Raw genomic sequence first — 23,022 nt, 5'->3', positions numbered from 1 at the left:
TTACTAAAGAAGAAGATTCTTAAAGAAGGAAATCTTATTTACTGGCTATTGAAAATTTCTGAAGGCTTAACATCAAAAGCACCCTATTTACCGTTGTTGGTTTGGCTAGCAGGGGTGTTACCTTTGCAATTGCTCATAGACGTCACACATAGTCATTATCAATGTCTATAAAAAATCAATATCTGTAGATAAGATACGTTTATTAAATGTACCAATGCCCGCGAGAGCCTAAGGTATAATTTTAGTTCGTATTTTGAAGACTGATTGAATGCACAGTAACGTATGTGTTGCGGTGTTGTGAAATGTGAACGTAGTTGCTGATTTTTATCCACCAGAAAAAAGTGAGTATTTGAAAAAGTGTTTGCATATCTTGTGTCTAGATGATTTGTACTTATTCTTGTCTAATTCCAAACACTAAATTTTCTTTTTTAAATAAATAAATTACAGTCACCTATGGATAGTAATGGTCTACTTAGGATGTTTATAGCAAATCCGTCATTAATTTGTGACCACTAGCAAACTATTGATTGTGGCGCCTGCACAAATGACGCAACTTTGTAGAAATTAAGAATTTTTCTGTTTTTATTAGATCGATAAGATAAAATGGTGTATGGCATTTTGAACGCATCAAAAAATTGTCAGACGATTAGTGAAATGAGTTTTGAAGATGGTCTATATTAGAAGCAGTATCTTTATACAGATATCTATATATATAAAAGCGAAAAACACTCACTTAGGAATCACGAAATCTCGAAATCTACTGAGCCAATAAAGATGAAATTTGGCAGGAAGGTAGATTTTAATTAGGTGGGATCCACTAAGAAAGGATTTTTGGAAATTCTATTCCAAAGGGGGTGAAATAGGGGTTGCAAGTTTGTATGAAACTTCGTCATTTCTAGTGTGGGTTACGCGGACGAAGTCGCGGGCAACTGCTAGTCTATATATATAGATAACTAGTAGGAACCTACAATTGTTACAAACTAATAGCTGGAGAGCTAGTGAACCCTCCGAGTAACGGTGTTCCTGTAAGGCTAGAAATTTGTAGAGTGATGATTCATAGCACACCAAGGCCAAAAATCATGACCTGGCAGGCATCTGCCCTGCACGTCATCAACACTTTTATTTCTTAAAATGTAAAATACATAGGAAAAAAAAACTTCCTGCTGTAAGCTTCAAAATTTAATATCATCTATTTTTTTTATTGATAATTATAAAAAAAAAATTGCCAGGCGATTAGAGTAAGCAAAAGTACCTGCCAGATGCATCGAGAAAGTCGGCTTTGGCATGAACCGTTTGCGGCAAACGCGGGCTGTCGTTCTTATTGGAATTAATAATATTGTATGCGTGTAATAACCCATGGGTGGAATAACTGTTCTTTTTTGTGGCGATTTTAGACAAATTCTGCCGGTGATACCACGAGTGCCGTGTGGTTCCCGGCACCAATACAAAAAAGAATAGGACCACTCCATCTCTTTCCCACGGATGTCGCAAAAGGCGACTAAGGGATAGGCTGTTAAACTTGGGATTCTTCTTTTAGGCGATGGGCTAGCAACCTCTCACTATTTGAATCTCAATTCTAAAGCAAAACAGCTGAACGTGGCCATTCAGTCTTTTCAAGACTATTCGCTCTGTCTATCCCGCAAGGGATATAGACGTGACCATATGTATGTATGTATATTGCATTTATAATTTTTAACTTTCTTACATGTCACTGACACTACATGCATTTACGTAACGCCTCTTACTAGCACGTTCTTAGCATCTTTCCCTTCGCCTGTCAAGGTCTTATGCTGTTCAGAACCGCCTGTCATTGTACACATTTCTTCTAAATGATATACTAAAACAAATACTTAAATTTCAACTTTACAGAAGAAAGTTTATTTTTCTTCCTAAACTGTGCAGTTCTCGATGCACCTGGCAGGTACTTTTGCTTACTCTAATCGCCTGGCAATTTTTTTTTATAATTATCAATAAAAAAAATAGATGATATTAAATTTTGAAGCTTACAGCAGGAAGTTTTTTTTCCTATGTATTTTACATTTTAAGAAATAAAAGTGTTGATGACGTGCAGGGCAGATGCCTGCCAGGTCATGATTTTTGGCCTTGGTGTGCTATGAATCATCACTCTATAAATTTCTAGCCTTACAGGAACACCGTTACTCGGAGGGTTCACTAGCTCTTAGGCTATAAGAGATATTGTGTCTGCCCGCTGTTTAGATCCTGCTTTGGGTCAGTCGGCTCATTTTTGCTTAATCATCCTGAACGATCTGATCATATGACGACGTTTTAACAATCTACTAATCTTTACGTTTATAAATAAATACAAATACCTACTATAAAGATGAAAAATATTAGTAATCAGTAAATTCATTCAAATTCAAGAAAAAAGGTTATATTTTTTAAATATTCTTGCTTCATAGAATTCGATATAACATGTGTTAGTTACCACTACATACAATCACCATTGCATCTTATTTGACAGCTTTACAATTCTGTACAGATAACTTATATTATGGTTCAAGAACTTAGAACTTAGCAGAACAGAGTCGGGAAATCAACTTGTTGTGTTGAAAAATGCCGTAGTAAAAATACCCACGTTTTAATAAACTAACAGACGTTCACTGCGCGTTTCCATTGCGGCTTTAAGATGCCGCGTATTTCAGAATAAAATTAAAAAACGTATGCCATTTTGGACGTCTTCGAGATAGTTTCTGCCTTTTAGCCCATTGCCTTAGTAGCCCTGTAAATATGTGTCTACACTAATTTCGTGGTACTCTATTCTTCTTCTTCCTGGCGTTCATCACCTCCCAGGCCATCCTCACCTCTCTTGTGAGGAGTCCGGGATTACATCTTTTTTAACCATGTTCCTGGGTTAGGTTAATCGAATCCCTTATGTCCTCCGTAACCTTACGCAGGGGAACCTAACGCATGCTGGCAATAGATAACATTGGAAATAGGTCTACTACTCTTTATTTATGTCATATAACAAAGGATTTCCTAAATTCTTGCGGTAACCGGAGGAAGTACGCAAACGATGTCATTTATGGACGCAAGTAGTTATTCGTCGTATGACGAATATACGGAAGCATCTTATCACAGCAGGCATAGGTACACGTGAACTAATATCCTAAGTGGATAGATAAGTAAATTATTAGTAAAGCATGTCTTATTAAGTTCTCACATGTATTTCTTTTTATTTATATGTATGTATGGTAAGTATATAGTAGGTAGGTAGCTGTCTTTTAACGTTGCATTGTCCTGACACTGTAGCTGGCAGTATAGAGGAGTCATTGCCTTCTTGAGTAAAGTGTTTGCCCAAAAATTTTGGGAAAGGCAAATCTAAAAAAAAGGTGTTTGCTACTGAATCTTTTAGAGGTCAAATTATGGGTTATCGAAATTTTTGCCTAATGATTCAATAGATTGATATTGAGGTATAAAGATTTATTTTTATTAGGCGAAATAACATTAGTATCGCAATATGATGAGAACTGTAACTTAAAGTTTGAAATTAACAAATGTTACATGTAACCAAAGTATTAGGTTAATACGAATTCTAGTGCCACTAGAATTTTATTCTTTCAGTGCAATTGCACTAACAGTGGGAGGAATCGAATCCACTTATGTTTGTAAGACTAAGGCACTTACATAAATATAGTAGTATTAATGACACATAAAGTAGTTAGTTGTTGATATTATTGATAAAAATAGTACCTAAATGTTCTCTTTATTTGAGTTAAAATATGAACCTCAAAATAAGGCTCGGGTTTCCCTCGCATCGGATTAATATTATTCGTATTTCTGTGGTTACCCCCTGCCGAGGTCAAACGGGAGTCGCTTCTTATCAAAGCCAGACTTATCCATTTGGCGGGAAAGTCTGGTTTTAACAGACTCGTGATTTCAACTAGGCTCCTGGCTCTTCTTCAGAGAGGGGAGTACGCAACCGGGACTAACGCCAGAAGAATGATAGAATTGAAATCATTTTAACGCTTGAAACACAGAGCATAGTCTAGTCATACCATAACATCATTTAATTTACGGAACTCTGAGCTCCTTTAGAACAAAAATAACACAATACGTATTTAACATGCTAGGTTAGGTTACCTATACTACTATATATACCTACCTTATCTCTTATCATAGATGTATTGTTTTATGATATAGTAGGTAGACCTAACGATATGAAGTCACAAAAGGAAGCGAGCGCTTGGGTGAAGTTTCGGCTGTTGATGTGGAAGAACTTCCTGCAGCAATGGAGACACCCTCTGCAGACTGCCACAGAACTACTGCTGCCAGTCGTCACTATGTCGCTGATCCTACTGCTGCGATGGCAGATCGAGCCCCTTTCAGTAGACGTCAAAATGTTTCCACCAGTTGCTGCTTACAGCCTAAATGACAATAGGACACTTCAAGTATTGTAAGAATTTAATTATCCTACGCTTTTATTACTAGTTTTTGATTCAGTTACCTAGGTTAGCTATATTGTAAAATTCGCATATGACACTACTCAACAAAACATTAAATGTTTCGTTTTATAAATTTCTTTACACGGGCAGCAAAGTCATAGCAATAGGGTCCGTGTGTACGGAACCCTAGAAAGCAGATCGCGATGAAGAGAACTCATGCTTTTGTCACAAGTATTAACGTGTCTCTGATGTGGAGAATTAATAATTGGCATCGAATGATTCAGTTTCCAAAGATAATGGGTATTAGAGATTATTATAACTAAGATTAAAACAAAAATGATAAAAATGTATATTTATTACATACATATGATCACGTCTTTATCCTTTACGGGGTAGACAGAACCAACTGTCTTGAAAAGACTGATAGGCCACGTTCAGCTGTTTGGCTTAATGATAGAATTGAGATTCAAGTAGTGACGGGTTGCTAGCCCATCGCCTAAAAGAAGAATCCCAAGTTTATAAGCCTATCCCTTAGTCGCCTTTTACGACATCCATGGGAACGAGATGGAGTGGTCCTATTATTATTTTTTTTATTGGTGCCGGGAACCACACGGCACTGCCGGGAACCACATGGCACATATGTATATGTATTAAATATATAAAAATATCTAATCTTTACGTTTGAAATGTACCTACTTTATCTGTTTATGTCTGGGCATGAGTAATTAATATTTTTAATTTATCTTTATCTATCAACCGACCTAGCTTCATACGATGTCTTTTGAAAATGTCTCCAATAATATGTATAAACGAAATAAATCTGCTAGTGAAAACCGCATCAAAGCAACGAACTTTTAAAAGAAAAATTGTTTAGGAAACCCACAAACCATGTGTGGATTAAGTAATGCCGAGAAAGTTGATATAACTACGAGTAGTTCTCTTCATTTTCTCCCTGTTAATCGTACATTAACGCCTTTCATTTTACTTAAAAGCAATTAATGTTGATGAAAAGCGGATACTTTTTATACAAAGAGTGCTTATAAGGTTTGATGAAATTATTAATTTAGCTGTTGTGATAGGTGCTATCAAGGCAGGAGTACCTATTGGTGATTGACTTTTTTCTTTCAGGGCAGGAATGAATTTAACAAGAATGTCAATTGCGTATTCGCCAGAAAGCGAAGTTTTGGAAGAGGTGGTACGAAATGCCGTGGCAAAATTGTTTATAGAGAATGCACTAGATGTGTTACCCGTTATATTTGAACACCTACAAGAAATAGACTGGTCTGAAATAGACTGGTCCGACATTGACTGGCCTAACATAAACTGGCCTGATATTAATTGGCCTGATATAGATTGGCCTAATATAGACTGGCCTAACATAGATTGGCCTGAAACTGGAATAGGGTTACCACCAGATGTAAATATACCCAATTCGACAGTGGTGTTACAATTTTTGAGGTCACTGGTGAGAGTACAAGCGTATAACAGCAGTAACGAACTCTTGGGTATTTACACTGAGGAAGAGAATACACGTAAAGTGATAGCAGCCGTTGAATTTGACGATGGACTGCTAGGTATGTATGTACCTACATCAATGTTAATTTTATAAAACATTAGATGCACGTAGATTTAAACTTGTACTATTTTTAATATGTGAATTAGGTTTGAGATGAGCTCACCATCAAAATTATACAGCATTTTTTTAACAATAAAAGTTGCAAACATGTAATTCGCAAAAAAGCTTCAAAAAACTAATGACTCCTTTTTTATATTTATTTTTGTTGTCAAACAGGGGCAACAGAACTGCCAAAACAAATATCGTACGCGCTTAGATTTCCCGAACGTCCCCGTTTGAATTCATTCTATTTGACCGGGTCAAGATATTGGAGAACTGACGCCGTGTTTCCCGCTTTTGAGATGCCTGGCCCTAGGTCTCCGAATTCCCCAATAGGCGGCAGCGATCCAGGTAAACAAAGCATTGGTTGTATTTTTGTTGGAAAAACTAATTTATCAAATAGTTTGCAGGTATATTGTTGATGAAAAATATGTGTTTTTTTTTTGCTTGTGACAATATGTTGCTGATCTCTACTGTAAGATGTCCTGAATATAATTTGTATCCATTGCAGTTTCATTATAATCAGGATTTTTTCTTCCATATATTCCATCAGGTAATGGGCCCAACGATGAAATGTTGTTTTCATCAATCTGCTGGGTTAAAACCAAATATAAATGCAAAGTCATAAGTGTCTTACAATACAGCCATGGACTTTGTAGTTTCCCCAAATTTAATTTGTAAATGTGCTTAGTAAAGTCTTCGCCTTATTTGTAAAAATATTTTTTATAAGTATTTGTTTATTTTATGTCTTTATCCTCAGGTTATTACATCGAAATGTTCGTTCAACTGCAGCACTACATATCGACTGAGTTGATTTCTAAAATGACCGGTCAGAACCTTAGCAGTTTCAAGATGGATTTCCAAAGATACCCGCATCCTGCTTACCATGAGGACTTGGCTATCGAAGTTTTGCAGATGTTGTTTCCCATGTTTATAATGATTACCTTCAGTTATACGGCGATCAATATAACCAGGGCTGTCACAGTCGAAAAGGAATTGCAACTTAAAGTTTGTTATTATTTTTAATTACAGTTTTTCTTTTGTTTTAGTTACTTAGTTTATATAATACTAAAATGTGATACTGATTTCAGGAAACTTTAAAAATAATGGGCTTACCAACATGGATTCATTGGATGGCGTGGTTCTGGAAGCAATTCATTTTCCTGATAGTTACATCTGCTTTTCTCATCGTTTTAGTAAAGGTAAAATGTTATTAAAGCTTCTGAAATTTGAATTCTTTCGTTTTTTAGCCTTTTCTGAATTTAATTTGGCCACTGTCTAGATGCTCTAGCTAAACAGTACTTATCTTTGAAATCCAAGACGTAAGGGGTTAATTTGTAACTAACAGCAAAAATGATTTCAATTATCAAGTTGATGCCGAACGAACTGTTGTTCGCGTGGTTGAACGATTTTTGTTAAGGTGGCATTTCTTTATTTCCTATAGTTTAGCTGGACCATCATGGTGCTGCAGCATGTGTTCCAGTTTCCAAAATCATAACAGCCTATTATGTTGCGCAGGCCAAATTTTTTATTTTACTTTGTGATCATGTAAATATTCACAGAAATTTCTTTTTGACTGTTTTATTATATGTATTGATATGTATTTTTAGATAAATTGGTTCACAAGTGAAGAAGGGTTCAGCGATTACGCCATTTTCACAAATACTCATTGGACTATCATCTTCTTTTTTTTGGCGCTTTATTGTGCTTGCACGATCTTCTTTTGCTTTATGATCAGCGGATTCTTTTCGAAAGGTAAAAAATAGTTTTTTTTTTAATTTTTCACTTTCTTACTTCGTTTCTAAGGTATTTTTCCAGTGTATACTCTCATATTCGCTTTCTTATTGAAACTTTACTGATTCAATAAGAGAAATAATGAAATCATAACAGTCTTATTTCTTTGTTACGATCAAGTTTTGCAATACTTGCATCCCTACTTATACCGCCCTTGTTGTATCTCAGCTTAAAAATACTGCTTTTAAAATAAATTTAAGTAACTGTGTAATTTTTATTTCCATCAGGTAGTAGTGCGGCGTTGTTTACTGGAGTGATCTGGTTCTTAACGTACATTCCTGCCGCGCTGATGAGCTTCGACGTCAGTATGTCGCTGGCGGTGCAGATTATGATGTGTTTGAGTATCAACACGGCGATGTCATATGGTTTTAGCTTGATTCTTGGTCGGGAGAGCATAGGAGGTAAATTGGTTATTGCATCGTTTAAAAAAAAATGTGATTCCCTTCATGAAAAGTACAGGAAAACATGGCGAGGATACCCGCGCATTCAGACAACTCAATGTGAAGCCAAGCTGGTTAGTACATTAAACGCCACGAGAAAGTAGTCTACTGTCTTCATATAATCTGTCATCCAGCAGAATGTCTCACAAATTTCTTTTGGCTGGAAGACGCTATTTGTATCTAACGATAAGTTGCAGCATTTAGGCTGCCAGAAAATGACTTCAATGATACCCTACCCTGCTTTAAAAGTTATTCTCATTTAATTCTCACGAGTAAATTTCCTTCCAGGAATGTCATGGGGCGACTTCATGTCTTCTCCCGCTGCGGGCGACAATCGCTTGTTATTCGGCCACGTCGTCATAATGTTGGTGGTGGATTGTATTTTATACATGCTGATAGCGTTGTATCTTGAACAAGTCCTACCGGGACCGTTTGGCACCCCTAAACCTTGGTACTTCTTTGTGCAGAAGAATTTCTGGTGCTACAATAAGAAATCTCAAGGTGAGCACTTTGAATTGAAAATATGGTTTTTATTACTGATTCTTTATATATATTTAGGTACACTGTTTAAAAAGCTAGCACATAAAACTTTAATTACTTGAATTGACTTGAATACTTTTGCTTTGTAATTTGTCCTTGGCAATGTTATCAGAATTTGGTAAAAATAAAAAATCTGGTTTTATGTCTGTAATAGGTGAAGTATACCCGGAAGTAGCTGAAAATCAAAGAGTCACAATGGAGAAAGAACCGAGTGATCTGAATACGGGTGTTAAAATGAAAGTAAGTTTGACCGTTTTCTTTGAGTTGAACCAACTTGTTGACATAAAGACTTATAACAGTAAACAGCAAATTTATCAATTTCGGAGAGGGCTGTAAACATTTCTTATTTTCAAATTTTGTTGGATAATAAAATCTAATTTTGGAGTTTGATAAAGTTTCATTCATTTTGGAGTTTGGTAAAGTTTAAGGTTAGTTAAGTTTAGGTTAAAATAATTATTTATATAAGTACATATATCGTCTTGAGTGGACCTAAGTCATGAATCAATTATTTTGTTTCGTTGTTTTAAAACTTTATTTCTACTTTCAGAATCTGACTAAGTATTATGGCGCCAATATTGCAGTAAATAATTTAACTTTAAACATTTATGAGGATCAAATTACAGTTTTACTCGGCCACAACGGTGCGGGGAAATCTACCACTATATCTATGTTAACAGGTTAGTGTGTTATTAAAATCATTTTGATATCACTTCATGCAGTAAAACAAAATTTCTCACCTGTATGTTCGGTAACATAGAAAATATTTTTTAGATTTTCATCAAAACGATGTTTTTATTGAAATAATAAGTAGCTTAAATATGCCATATGAAAAGATTAATTTAATCACTAAGCTTCTTGCTCAGTATGATCTAGAAGATCGTTAGAGTTTAGATATTTTATAATTCTAAATGTCAGGGTTGTCATATATGTCACACTTATAGTAAACAGTATGAAAAGATAAAGTATAAACTTATTGTTTAAAAATCTTAAGTTCCTTGTAGTTTAAGTTCGAGTTCGATGAATCACTATACGATAATATCGTAATTTTCTCATTTTATCAGGTAATCTTGAAATAAGTAGCGGTTCGATATGGCTAGCCGGCTACGATATGACTCATCAATCTAGCGATGCTCGAAGTCATCTAGGGTTATGTCCCCAGCACAATGTTCTATTCAATGAGTTAACTGTAGAGGAGCATTTAGAGTTCTTTGCGAGACTGAAAGGATTCAAAAGCAAAGAGCTAAAAGCGGAAATAGATTCGCTAATTGAGAAATTGGAACTTCAAGAAAAGGTGAGATAGAGTCAGTCTATGGGTTGACTTATGCCGCGGTAAAGATTTGTACATATAGTTGCAGAAGGTGATCCTGTGGTGGATTTCTTGCAGCAGAGATGATTTATCTTAATCTGCAATAAAAAATTAACATGCAATAACTTTCTAATTATATTATAATAAAATTCATTTTAATATATTATAAATTGCAGCGAAACTACAAATCGGAAGGTCTGTCTGGCGGTCAGAAGCGTCGTCTGTGTGTCGGTATCGCTTTGAGCGGCGGCGCAAGAGTTGTGTTGCTGGATGAACCCACCTCCGGCATGGACCCGTCTTCCAGGAGAGCTCTCTGGGATCTGCTGCAGAAAGAGAAAAACGGTGAGTAAACAAATACTTCTAATGTCTATGGAGCAGGAAGACGTCTATGTATAGACGTCTATATATACACTTCTTAAATAGATGTCAGTCTTTATATGCCACTCTTTGCACACTCCGCCACTATGTTTGGGGGCTCGGAATCCTTATTACAGCATTTCAAATCCAAAATATGTGAAGGTTACGTAACATCTGTCAATAGAGAGAATTGAATGGAGTGTCCAAAGTGTAGGTATACGATAGAATAGGCCACAAATATGTACAATACCCGAAATATGCTGCGGTTTGTGCAGATACCGAACTCCTCCCTCAACCCCAATTTTTGGTAGTAAATCTTGCTATATTTTAATATAGCTTTAGCTAAAGTGCAATTTAGAGTTCTTAAAACAAAATTGCATGCTTTTAGGGCGTTCAATGATTCTCACGACCCACTTCATGGACGAGGCGGACATCCTCGGCGACCGCGTGGCCATCATGGCGCACGGCCAGCTGCAATGCGTGGGCTCCCCGTACTTCCTCAAGCAACACTACGGTGTCGGCTACACGCTAGTTGTAGTCAAAGATGAGAACTTTGACGGCGATGCGTGTACTGAACTCCTTAGTAAATATATTCCGAACATCACGGTAAAAGAAGATAGAAGTGAGTATAAGAGACAATTTTTCGACTTTCTGCCATATATTTAAATATAGTATCTATTGTCCAGAGTTTTGTTCCTTAAAGAAATTTTACAGAAAGTTAAGGAGAAATGTTGCTCTGTTTATATAGTAATCGGCCTAGTGGTTTTGAATTTAATTAACTTCAAAATTACAAAATGAAATAATACAAAACATATTTTTATCTTTATAATTAACCATTTATAGGTAACATTTATATAAACAGAGATATAAAGATATTCGTAACTAATATTGGTTATTTGTATTTTAGAAACCGAATTTACTTACTCCTTGACAACTGACTTCTCACATAGATTTGAGGAAATGCTTAATGACTTGGAAAGAAATGTTGACGTAATCAAATTTAAGAACTATGGGCTTGATCCCACTACTTTGGAGGATGTATTTATGTCGTAAGTACTATATTATTGATAGTTTGTATTTATGGTCTTAAAGATATAATATTTACGTTTAATCACATTCATATTTCTTGTGGGGTCGACAGAGCCAGTCTTGTAAAGACTGAAAGGCTACGTTCAGCTATATGGCTTAATGATGGAATAGAGATTTAAATAGTGACAAAGCCAATTCCAAGTTTATTAGCCTTTGACATCCATGGGAGTGGTTTCAATCTAAAATGCCGTGACAAGAAGGAGATAAGACAGAAGGAGATAAAGCACGCATTTTTTTATTTGAGACCCAATATTGGATTAATGTAAGGAAATGTAACTTAAGCTTCGAATTTCAGCGTGGGTTCGGACATGGCAGCGGCAGGATCGGAATCCGATGAGACTGACACCAATACAGAGATCTCAGATTCTGTACTAAGGCATGACTTTGATGCTTCATCCGTGGAACAGTGTAAGTTATATAATAAAATCTTGTAAAAGTGTATGTCATGGTCAAATGGTAAAGATGTTCGACTCGAAAATGTACCTACCTGTTCTAAGGTTTCGACCGATGCTTTTAAGGCGAGGGAAAACATTTTTTTTTAGGAAATATGCACTTTCAACTGGTGTAACTATAATTCAAGCTGACTCTGGGTCCCGAGGTGAGACTAGGGACGCACTCCGTGTGTTTAGTACTTCTTATCTCCTCCTGAATAGTGGTAATTATTAGGCAGACCTATGTTGCTCCTAAGGGAGGTAATTGTGACAAACGATGAAGAAACTTTATGGCTTATTTCTATATATAGATATATATTTTAACGTTTTTGAAGAGCGAAAACTGGTTTTCTATAGATTTATTTATATAGGTACAATATTTGTTTGCAGTAGATGGTGGCGAGGAAAAAGTGACAGGATTGCGATTAATTTGGCAGCACATTCATGCAATATGGATCAAACTGTGGCTGGTAAAAATCCGTTCGTGGGGACTAATTCTGCTGCAGGTAAAGTATTCTTAAAATATATTTTACTTTTACCATCTCTCTCTTTGCGTAGCCATATCGTTTTTATTTCACTTGAGGCCGACTCTTCTTGTCATTCTTTGCCATACACTTCGGAAGTAGGCCATGTTGTTGTTAGTTTGGACGTCTTTCAGGTCGTCGTTACATCCATGTTTGAAATATCCTTTATCATCAAAATATCCTTTATTCTACCTTTTATGTAAATGTGTTTTATTACATCAAATATATTTTTAAATTTGTTCTAGTTATCGGTGCCAATAGTGCAGATCAATGCAACCCTCGGAATATTGCAGTACATTATGACTTTAGTGCCCACGATACAGTCACGGGCGCTGACGCTGGCTGAAGGGTAAGATTGTTTTTTATATATGAAACTCTTTCTTTTTTTTATATATGAAATCCTTCTTCTTTCATATTTAATAAAAAATCTCTAGTAATATTGTAGAAGTATCATTGGTGTTAGCAAATACAAAAAAGATACCAAATTATATCCAGCTTCATCATTTTTTTTTACTACAACTATTTTGCATACTTTTAATAGTCAGTAGTCTAACAAGTCTAATTTAATCAAATAATATTTTTATGCAGGTACGTTAGTACAGAAACTTTCTTGAATTTCAATGGGTCAGAGGCGTCCTCTCTCGGATCCCTAGCAAAAGCTGCGTATCAATATATGGTCAACAACTCTGGCGTTCAATCTATGCAAGTGACCGTTGTAGAAAATCAACCAATTGATCAATACTATTTGGATCGTGTAAGTACATTTTATATGGATGACGTTCGTAAATTAAAACTTGAATGATTTGATGGCAAGAATGTAATCTAAAGAAGCAGTTATCATAGAAATTAATTAATCTGATAATAATGGTTCTGTTGTAATAATACTAATATGAATCATTGGTGATCTCACAAAGTGAACGGTGAAACTCTTTAGTGATCATGCCATGCAGTCTTCATGGAAATCCATCGGTTAAGGGTAGGCTTGACCTGAGCTTGTGCTAGGCTTGCGTCTCGGAATGATCAAGGTACCTACTCGTACATTCGTCTAGGTTTGATCACTAATATTATCATTTTAGGCCAATGACACCGCCGGAATGGGTGAAATGCGCCACCGGGTTCTGACCGGTGCTACTTTCGGCGATGACTCCGTTACAGCTTGGTTCAGCAATTTTGCCTATCACGACATGCCGAGTTCAATGGCTGCAGTACACAATGCGTTGTTGAAGGCAGTCGATGCGGCGGCAGAAATTAATGTCTTCAATCATCCGTTACCGGCCACTTACGGAGATCAGGTAATGAAAGCTTTAAACTTTTACATAATTGTAAATATGAGTACACTGACTGATTGACAGACCTCAACCACACACCATTCAACCACAACTGCTAAGAATTCCAGAAATACTTACAAGCGGTAACGAAATTTTGCAAGATTTTTGGATTTACGTAGGCGGAGCGGCGGGCGTATTCTAGTACATGTATATAGCGGTTCATACTATTTTTTTTGTTTCAGAGTGACATGGAAACGATGGTATCATTCCTCTCGCTCCAACTGTCTTCGGCCATCGGAAATAGTTTAGGTGTAGTGAGCGCTGTATTTGTCATGTTCTACATAAAGGTACTTCCAATCATGTTTTAATGTATATATGTAATGTCATTATGCAATATTTATGAGTTCGTTTCTAGTTTAGATAACATACATACATACAAACATAAAACGACTTATTCCCGTAGGGGTAGGCATAGACTTTCCACTGGCTACGATCTCTGCATACTTCTTTCGCTTCATCTACATTCTTAATTCTTTTCATGCAAGCTCGGCGGTTTCGGGTACTCTTGAGGGTCAGGACCCTTTGACAGGACGTCCTTAATTTAATCAAGATACGTTCGCCAATGCCTTCCCACTCCGACTATGCAAGTAACCTTTCTATTCCTGTTACAAAATTTTGTTTCACATCACAACATTCCCCGCTGTTCTTTTGATAACTTATAGATAGCTTATCGTAGCTAATATACTGAAGGCTGAGTTAAACGATTTATTTAAAAGATTTTACATAAATTATTCAGATGTCATTAATAATAATTATAAAAAAACTTACTATAATTATTATTAGTGGCACATAAATTTCATTACTCTCCAACAAAGTTTTGAAACATGCATTGAGGCAAGCTTAATACGTAATAAGTATATAATTATCATGTATCTATCCTATACGGAGTAGTCGGAACCAACAATTTCAATAAAAACTGAAAGGCCACGTTCTGCTGGATAGCTTAATAAAGGAATTGAGATTCGCGTGTTAGCCAAATGCGTTATTTGTTTATTTATTTAGATTATTTATAAAGATACTACTATATTGTCACAATGTGGAACAAAACTTAATTTACTGTCCAGAGTCACACCCAAGTCTCTCAACTGATGCACTTCTTTTAATTCTATGTTATTTTAGTATCTTATTCTTGTTCGTAGTGAACTTTATATGCAAGCATTTCCTTGGATCAATTATCACAAGATTCTGTGAACACCAATCGCAAACCCTACTTAAATCGTCTTGTAGCAGTTGCGCGTCATTTTTTGTTAGTTATGTACATGTGTTTGTATAATTTTTACAAACCATTTTTATTACCAGGAGCGAGTATCCCGAGCTAAACTTTTGCAAAAAGCAGCCGGTATACAGCCGATCGTGATGTGGGGTGCCGCCGCCTTCTTCGACTGGATCTGGCTTTTAATCATATCTCTCACTATCATCATCTCCTGCATCGCTTTTAGCGTCATCGGGCTGTCAACATTCGCGGAATTGGGTAAGTAAGCTAACTAACTTACCTGTGAATATAAATTTGAATTGATATGAGTAAAATTGTACCGAGAAATTTGTGTTTCTCAAATATTTTTCAGAGACCACAAAATTTATAAGTATTTATATGCAACATTTTTGTATAATTTTTTTGGTCTCTTTTGACAACATGCTGCTTTTGATCCATCAGCTCTGCAAAATTTATCTGTATCAATAAGCCATTGTCAATTTATATGAGCAGAAAGCACTGACATTTTTGTAACTGACATATTTGTAAAGAATACAATTAAGATTTAAGTTTTTGTCTACAGGGCGTATGTTCCTCTGCATTATGGTGTATGGCGCGGCAATGTTGCCATTCCACTACATAGCTTCATATATGTTCGATGGCCCGGCACTTGGTTTCGTCGTTTTATACTTCGTCAATGTAATATTGGGTAAGATATGAATGTTTTTATGGAAATATTACAGCAACTTTCTACAAATAATGTTTATCAACAAAAATAAAATGTCGTATCTTTCATGTGGTCCCGGCACTTTAGAATAGGACCACTTCACGTTTCCCATGTCGTAAAAGGCGACTAAAGGATAGGCTAACTAACTTAGCATTCTTATTTTAGGCGATAGGCTAGCGACCTGTCACTATTTGAATCTCATTTCCATCTTCAAGCCTTACAGCTGAATGTTGCCAATCAGTCTGCGAGACTGATGGCTCTGTCTACCCCGTAATAAGAAATAACGATGTGATGATATGTATGTATGAATGTAAAACCAAATGATCTATGAGTCTTAATTATATTTTTGTCAAAATAGTCTCTTATAAAAGACTAAGATCAAGATGCACTGTAAGTTTCTTAAGAAAAATATACAGGATGACTATAAATTCATAGACTACGGCGCGCAATTTAACAAAGAAAATTTAAGTAAATAAAAGAAAATAAGTGTTTATTACCGTACTTTGAATGAAATTCGAAACATGACATATTTGTAACCGTATCCATGACATAACCGTATCCAGGCATGATGGGGCCACAAATAGTAGAGGCGCTGGCGTCGCCCGCACTCACCACGCAGGAAGTGGCGAAGATCCTCGACTACGTGCTGCAGTTCTTCCCGCTCTACAGCCTCGTCTCGGCGATAAGGTACGTTTTTAACAGAGTGTCAATGTAAACTGAACAAATGATACTTGGCAGATTGGGATCGACCATAGTATTCGGAATAATATGAGACTACAGACTTCTCCCTCTCCCTGGGCTCCTCTTTTGAGGTGAGGATGTAACGCCAGGAGGAAAAAAGATCGGTTGAATGCAACTAATAGCTGTGACACTAACGTTTTCATATATTCTCAATTCTTCCGCATAGAAAACTGCATGCCATGCAAGAATAGCTTATAGTCTGAAGTACAAGATAGTAGGTATTTCTATTCTTGTTCTTGATGTAAGTCCCAGTTACATTCTCTCAAAATTAACCCGCAGTCCGCCTATGAGAACGATCCTAGGTTGGATAAGCCAGGTTTTACACGAAGTGACTCCCGTTTCATCACCGCGACCTTTGCAGGATAACCTAATCCATACGTCATCTCAAATTTATTCCACTGTTTCCCGATCCTTGATACGTTTCGAATGAATATTTGCTTAGTTTCGTTTCTATGCTCTAGTTGTAGCAAGTTCTACTAAATTGTCAATTTCTTTAACCTTGATGTCTTGTTAAATGGTTACCTACATACACATCCGATTAGCAATAAAACCAATGTACATAACTCAGAAAATTCATCAGACACATCAATGTGGTTAATTTGATCTTGTGAGACCCTGTGCATCAAGCATGCTTTTTTATTCAAGCACCTTTACCGTTCGAACACCTACGCTGTTTGTTTTTTTTTTAATACGCTATATTCAATTGCAAGCAAGGTGTTAGGTGTTTCTTTCGTTTATTTCGTTATTTAATGATGTCGTTTGAATTGTAATTGCGTGAGATTATGTCCTTACGTGGATATTTTGATTGTGAGAAGTCATCGTGACGTCAGCATGACTGTATTTTTATAATTCTTTATCTTACTTTTTTTATTAGGCAGGAGGGATTATGAGATTTTATACCATTATATTTTCTTACATGATTATATTATCAAACTACGTGTTTTTACGCAAATAAATGACCTGGATTTTTTGACATTTACCTTTTTATGCAGGCTTGTACATTTTATTTTTCTTACATCATGTGTATTGTACGCCAATAGATAAATTATATGAAATGGTGATATTGCTTTAAATTATTTCGAAACCGTCGCAAATGTTTTAGAAATTTTCTTTTTAATACTGTAAATATATATTTTTGTTTAGGTCATTAAACCAAATCGGCCTCACAGAACATTCGTGCCTGCTGGTTTGTGACTACATACCGTCTATCTTGAACGTCACCGACTGCACCTTGGAGGCCGTATGCAATTTGGGAATGACTAATTGCTGTGGTTGGTATAACTTTGAATCCTATTAACGAGAAGTCTAATTGGACTAAGTTTTTACGAACAGAAAACACATAATATGTGTGTCTGAATATATAAAGTAGAACTGGGCTAGCGGTGTAGGTACTTTAAATACCATGCCAACTTTGCTTAATATAAACCGCACCACGTCACGTCTCATTTCCGGCGGAAGCGGAAAGCAGTCTACTGAAAGCCAGTTTGCTATATCAAAGAACTAGACGAACGTACCTTGATCAAATCGGGGATGTCCAAGTGAAAGGTCAACGTCAAGAGTACTCTAAAGAGACGAGTTTGCATGAAAAGATTTAGGACTGTGGATGAAGCGAAAAAAGTATGCAGAGATCATGGCAAGTAAAAAGATGTAGTCTCTTCCTGTCAATTATATAAACAAAATGTTTTCTATGTATTTTTTGATTCTGAATTAATAAGAATAAATCTTTTTCATAAAGTAAACGTAAAAGTAAACTTTTATAATAAAAAAGTAAATAGAGCGTTGCAAGCCTTTATGAGCAGTCAGAAGCTGTTCAAAAAGGCTCGCCTGGCTGTGCATACGGGCGTGTTGGTCCTTACATTAATTTATGGGAGCAAAAATTAAATTGAATGACAGAATAAGAAATAGCGTGATAGGGGAATGTTGTGATGTGAAAGAAGATTTAGTAACAGAAATACTAAGTAAATGTAGTCTCTGCCTACCCCTCTGGGAAAGAGGCGTGATTTTATGTATGTATGTGTTTTTTAACTTATTACTTTCAGTTCGCGAAAACGCTTATTTTGATTGGGAAGAGCCAGGAATTCTCCGCTATTTGGTAGCCATGGTTGTTTCGTTCTTCTTGTTTTGGACCATACTTCTTATTGCCGAGTACAGACTAACGCAGAAGGTAAGCGTTTTTTGTCGAGCGCTGTTATTACAAAAGTGTTTAACTTATGCATATAATATCACGGCCAAATGTCACCTCGAGCGCATCTTCTTATATTAAGTGAGAATGTGACCAGAATTAACTCCAGTAGGATAACAAAATAATTTACTTACCTAACAGATAATGGATAATTTTTCGGTTAACTATAATGGGTCATTGTGACAAAGTTATCTATAAGTTGATATGTTCCAATATATTTTATGACACTACGTTATTTTCAGTTGTTTACGCGCACTCGCAAGCCTCCAGTGTTGGATGAGAGCACACTAGACGAGGATGTCCTCGCTGAAGCGCGCGAGGTTCGGAGTTCAGCGGACAACAGCCACAATCTCGTAACCAGAGATATTACCAAGTATTACGGGAAAAACCTCGCCGTCAATCAGGTCTCCTTCAGTAAGTATATTAAATAGGTATTGAATGTTTTCGGACTTCCATGTTGGTATGGTAGAGAAGGAAAACAATTGTGTGTTGCTTCTTTGCTTCTTCTCTCCCCATGCAGATTGTAAAAGTCAATCAAGGGAAAGGCAAATAATTCAATTCCATAATTAAGCCATACAAATCAACGTGGTCACAGACTTTTCAAAAAATTGTTAACTCTGTCTACCCCTGTTGTCTGTCTACTGCATACCCCATATCATTTGTATAACCGATTTTGAAGAAAGGAAGAAGTTTTCCAATTTGACCTTATATGTTTATTTTAGAGGTAAGCCACTCGGAGTGCTTCGGGCTTCTGGGCGTGAATGGCGCAGGCAAGACTACTACATTCAAAATGTTGATGGGAGACGAGGGTATATCTAGTGGAGATGCGTTTGTTAGCGGATATTCTGTTAAGAAAAATATTACAAATGTTCATAAGAATATCGGTGAGTATTGAATAACAATTTTTCTATTTATCGAAATCAGCACTGCTCACTGGTCCTATTGGCGATTTAGTCGATCTCAGGAAACTACCCTGTCAAGAAAAGGGGTAAACTTCGTCCGACAGTAGGCCAACTCTACTTACGTACAGTAAAACTTGCATTTATGTATGGCTTAAATAAAATGCCAAAATACATTATCTTTCAAAATTTCAATTATCACAGTTCATGCGATACAGCCTGATGAAAGACCAACAGGAAGCGGAACAATAGTGATAGTGGTCTATCACTATTGTTCCGCTTGTATTGTTTGAGTACGGAACACTGAAAAATCATGTTAGAAAATGTAGTTTTTTAAATGGAAAAAATAGGTCCTTACTAAGCCTCCGCTGAATGTCTGTCCGTCTGCCTGTCACCAGGCTATATCTTTGGCGTTTTAGTAAAACGTCACAGGTAAGAGAAATAAGAGTTACTTAATTAAAAAAAATATAGAATAAAGACAAACTTAATTTGGACTTGTTTTACAAGTAAAACGAGGTTGTGGGTTTAGCTATAGACACGAGATCCAGCAAGTAGCTGCTAGAGGACAGCGAGCTACTTAACTTGGTGAGGGCTGAAAGGTGAAGACTCGGGGCGCGTGGAAACGCTTTTATAGGCCTCCCGGGCTTTGAAGACGGCCGCCGGGGAGACCGAAGTGGCACGACGTCACATATTTTATAATAGCGTGTATCCGTCGCTGTCAGGTTACTGCCCGCAGTTCGACGCGGTGTTCCCCGAGCTGACGGGCCGCGAGACGCTGCGCGTGTTCGCGATGCTGCGCGGCCTGCGCGAGCGCACCGCGCGCGCCAAGGCCGAGGCGCTCGCGCGGGCGCTCGGCTTCACCGTGCATCTGGACAAGCAGGTCTGTACACCATTGAAGTAGCTTTCTAATCTTTATAGAAAGCTGTCTCCATGTTTTTAATAAATAATCGAGTAGTTTCTCTCTCTACCATTTGAATCAAATATTTTATCTAAATGTCAGAGTAGAAGAAGAATTTAGCGTCATCATGCTATATTCGTTTTTATTATAACCATGCATGTTGACGTGAATTTCTGTAACTAAATACCTTATTCCTGTCATTGTACTAAACTATGATATTGCGATACAGGTACATCAATATTCTGGCGGCAACAAGCGCAAGCTGAGCACCGCTATAGCGCTTCTCGGGCAGACGCAACTCGTGTTCGTGGACGAGCCCACCACCGGCGTCGACCCCGCTGCCAAGAGACAGGTAATTAATTGCAAATTCAGTTAAATAAATCAAAATATGTGTGGCAACTTTTTATTTCTATATTGACAGACAGATCTCCGGTAATAGAAAGATCATGTTGGCTATCAGCCACTGGAGAATAACAGTACATATAATATAGTATAGTATAATACTGTTTGCACATTTTTATTTAATAAGTGTTTATGTGGAAACCTGCACATTCAGGCACTTCCAATCCATCGGAGTACTTATGTTCTACTTACAATATACTAACTCTGTTGCCCGCGGCTCCAGAAGCGTGTTAGTCGCTTTTTATGTAACCCTCCATTACAGCATTTTAGGGGTAAATTTTTGAAAAATAACATATATACATATATATATATAACGTATAGGAACGCGGATTTTTTACTATTTGCATGAAAGCAGAACCGACAAGCAGACTTTCGCATTTATAATATAATCAATGGAAGAAAGGGATTCGTTCTCATTAGTAGTTAGTCAATTTATTTCTGACGAATTTGCATCAACCCAGGTGTGGCGAGCAGTGCAAGGTGCCCAACGTTCAGGGCGCGGCGTGGTGCTGACGTCGCACAGCATGGAGGAGTGCGAGGCGCTGTGCTCGCGGCTCACCATCATGGTCAACGGCCAGTTCCAGTGCATCGGCACGCCGCAACACCTCAAGAACAAGTTTTCTCAAGGTATAATTTAGTCTAGCGAATTATGATGCTGTCTTTGCACAATTATACCACCACTGTTACTATTAATGGCTTTCTTGTTCAAAAAAATAATGAAAGTTTGCCGTTTAAGCTACATTTCATAAAAATTTATTAGTCTCTATTTTGGAACAGTAGATTACCGTTTAATATTACGCCAAAACCGTCGGTTACTCAAATTTTTACTAATGCCGGGTGCATTATCAGTATCTCTGACATTTGATAGTCCTTAAATTGTTGCCACGATTGCCACTTTTACTGTTTGTGCAAATACTTACGAGTATATACTTACTAATATTTACAACTACATAAAATGCGTGTAAAAGTTATTTATATTTTTATTTCAGGATTCACTTTGACCATCAAAATGAAAATGAATGATGATCCGAATTCGGAAGGAATGCTGAGGTCGACTAATGAACTCAAAACTTATGTGAATAATAATTTCACTACTCCTAAATTAATGTAAGTATTTTTTTTTATTGAATACACTATTTCATTCATACAGCTGAACATTGTTTTTAGTCATTTCAAAAATGTTAGCTCTGTCTACACCGTGAGGTATAAGGAAATGATTGCATGTGTGTGTGTGTGAGTGTGATTTTTTCAAAGAAAAAGCGATGAAAGACAGCTTTGTCTCTTCAAAATAAAAGAGTGTACGCATATATTGTGTTCTTTGTAAGCATGTATTTTGATGTTGTGAAAGCTCTGTTTCCTCTCCCGTAATAAAAATATATCTACTCCGACGGAAAGTAAGTTTAAATTTATCGAATTTGTTCCAGGGAGGAATACCAAGGGCTTCTGACGTATTACCTACCGGACCGCAGCACTCCGTGGTCGCGGCTGTTCGGCACCATGGAGCGCGCCAAACAAACATTAGACGTGGAGGACTACAGCATCTCGCAGACTACGCTTGAGCAAATCTTCCTGCAGTTCACAAAGTACCAGAGGAACGCGAAAGGCGTAGTGGAATCGCCTGTTGTGGAGACAGAGAGACTTTGACGTTGAGAGCGTTGTGTTCAGTTAAGGCAGAAAATTAATGTTTATTCTATTTAAAGGTAGGACGAGAGTATTGATGACCAAATTTTAATCATTGTGAATTATGATGGCTTTATTATATATAATACTAACTGGCTAATTAAATATATTTTTTTAGTTTTAAGATATATTTTCTAGAAGTTAAACACGTGTAGAAAAATCGTAATGGACAAAAAATAAAGGGAATTTATTTATTATTGTAGGAAACGTGCGTTTTCTGCTCGTTTTGATTAGAATTTAATCATAAAATCGTCGCATGTATTGTAATATTTAGAAAGTAATAATAAAAACTATAGAGATGGAACTATTTTATAAGTCTTTATGTTGACTTTGTACATAATGATGAAAATGTAAGTAGCTTTTACATACATACATAAAATCATAATGTAGCTTTTATTTAAACGATAGCGGATATTTCAATATTTTGTGAATAAAATAAACTTTTTAAATAAAATATTAAGTTTTATTTATATA

The 23,022-nt window shown here is 36.5% G+C and overlaps 1 protein-coding gene across 3 annotated transcripts; it reads left to right on the top strand.

Annotated features, from left to right (window-relative positions):
• The first annotated feature begins 190 nt into the window (after nucleotides 1-190).
• LOC106142466 (phospholipid-transporting ATPase ABCA3) lies at nucleotides 191-22,953 on the top strand. 3 transcript variants are annotated; one of them, XM_013344224.2, is made up of 33 exons: nucleotides 191-341; nucleotides 4,162-4,414; nucleotides 5,532-5,977; nucleotides 6,196-6,369; nucleotides 6,779-7,026; nucleotides 7,110-7,220; nucleotides 7,629-7,773; nucleotides 8,040-8,213; nucleotides 8,541-8,753; nucleotides 8,947-9,032; nucleotides 9,340-9,469; nucleotides 9,854-10,083; nucleotides 10,275-10,440; nucleotides 10,844-11,077; nucleotides 11,363-11,504; nucleotides 11,840-11,952; nucleotides 12,366-12,481; nucleotides 12,745-12,848; nucleotides 13,088-13,253; nucleotides 13,576-13,791; nucleotides 14,010-14,114; nucleotides 15,127-15,298; nucleotides 15,603-15,728; nucleotides 16,310-16,433; nucleotides 17,631-17,758; nucleotides 18,527-18,651; nucleotides 18,912-19,083; nucleotides 19,392-19,553; nucleotides 20,291-20,448; nucleotides 20,696-20,818; nucleotides 21,330-21,495; nucleotides 21,858-21,975; nucleotides 22,293-22,953. In XM_013344224.2, the coding sequence occupies exons 2-33, from the start codon at nucleotides 4,179-4,181 to the stop codon at nucleotides 22,510-22,512; spliced, it is 5,349 nt and encodes a 1,782-aa protein (XP_013199678.2). In that variant the 5' UTR covers nucleotides 191-341; nucleotides 4,162-4,178; the 3' UTR covers nucleotides 22,513-22,953. The 3 variants fall into 3 exon arrangements, with proteins under 3 accessions (XP_013199678.2, XP_060803066.1, XP_060803067.1); XM_060947083.1 differs by having other exon boundaries at nucleotides 214-341; nucleotides 4,165-4,414; XM_060947084.1 differs by lacking the exon at nucleotides 4,162-4,414 and having other exon boundaries at nucleotides 229-341.
• The last annotated feature ends 69 nt before the right edge of the window (nucleotides 22,954-23,022 follow it).

This window comes from Amyelois transitella, chromosome 12 (genome assembly GCF_032362555.1).
Source record: "Amyelois transitella isolate CPQ chromosome 12, ilAmyTran1.1, whole genome shotgun sequence".
NCBI classification, from domain to species: Eukaryota; Metazoa; Arthropoda; class Insecta; order Lepidoptera; family Pyralidae; genus Amyelois; species Amyelois transitella.
This window is presented reverse-complemented; position numbering and strand designations above follow the sequence as displayed.

Bases quoted from the DNA above. Each gene is read 5' to 3' on its own strand.
- LOC106142466 (XM_013344224.2), top strand. From the start codon at position 4,179: ATGAAGTCACAAAAGGAAGCGAGCGCTTGGGTGAAGTTTCGGCTGTTG. The intron at 5,978-6,195 runs GTATGTATGTAC...GTTGTCAAACAG, and splicing joins ATTTGACGATGGACTGCTAG to GGGCAACAGAACTGCCAAAA. The intron at 8,214-8,540 runs GTAAATTGGTTA...ATTTCCTTCCAG, and splicing joins TGGTCGGGAGAGCATAGGAG to GAATGTCATGGGGCGACTTC.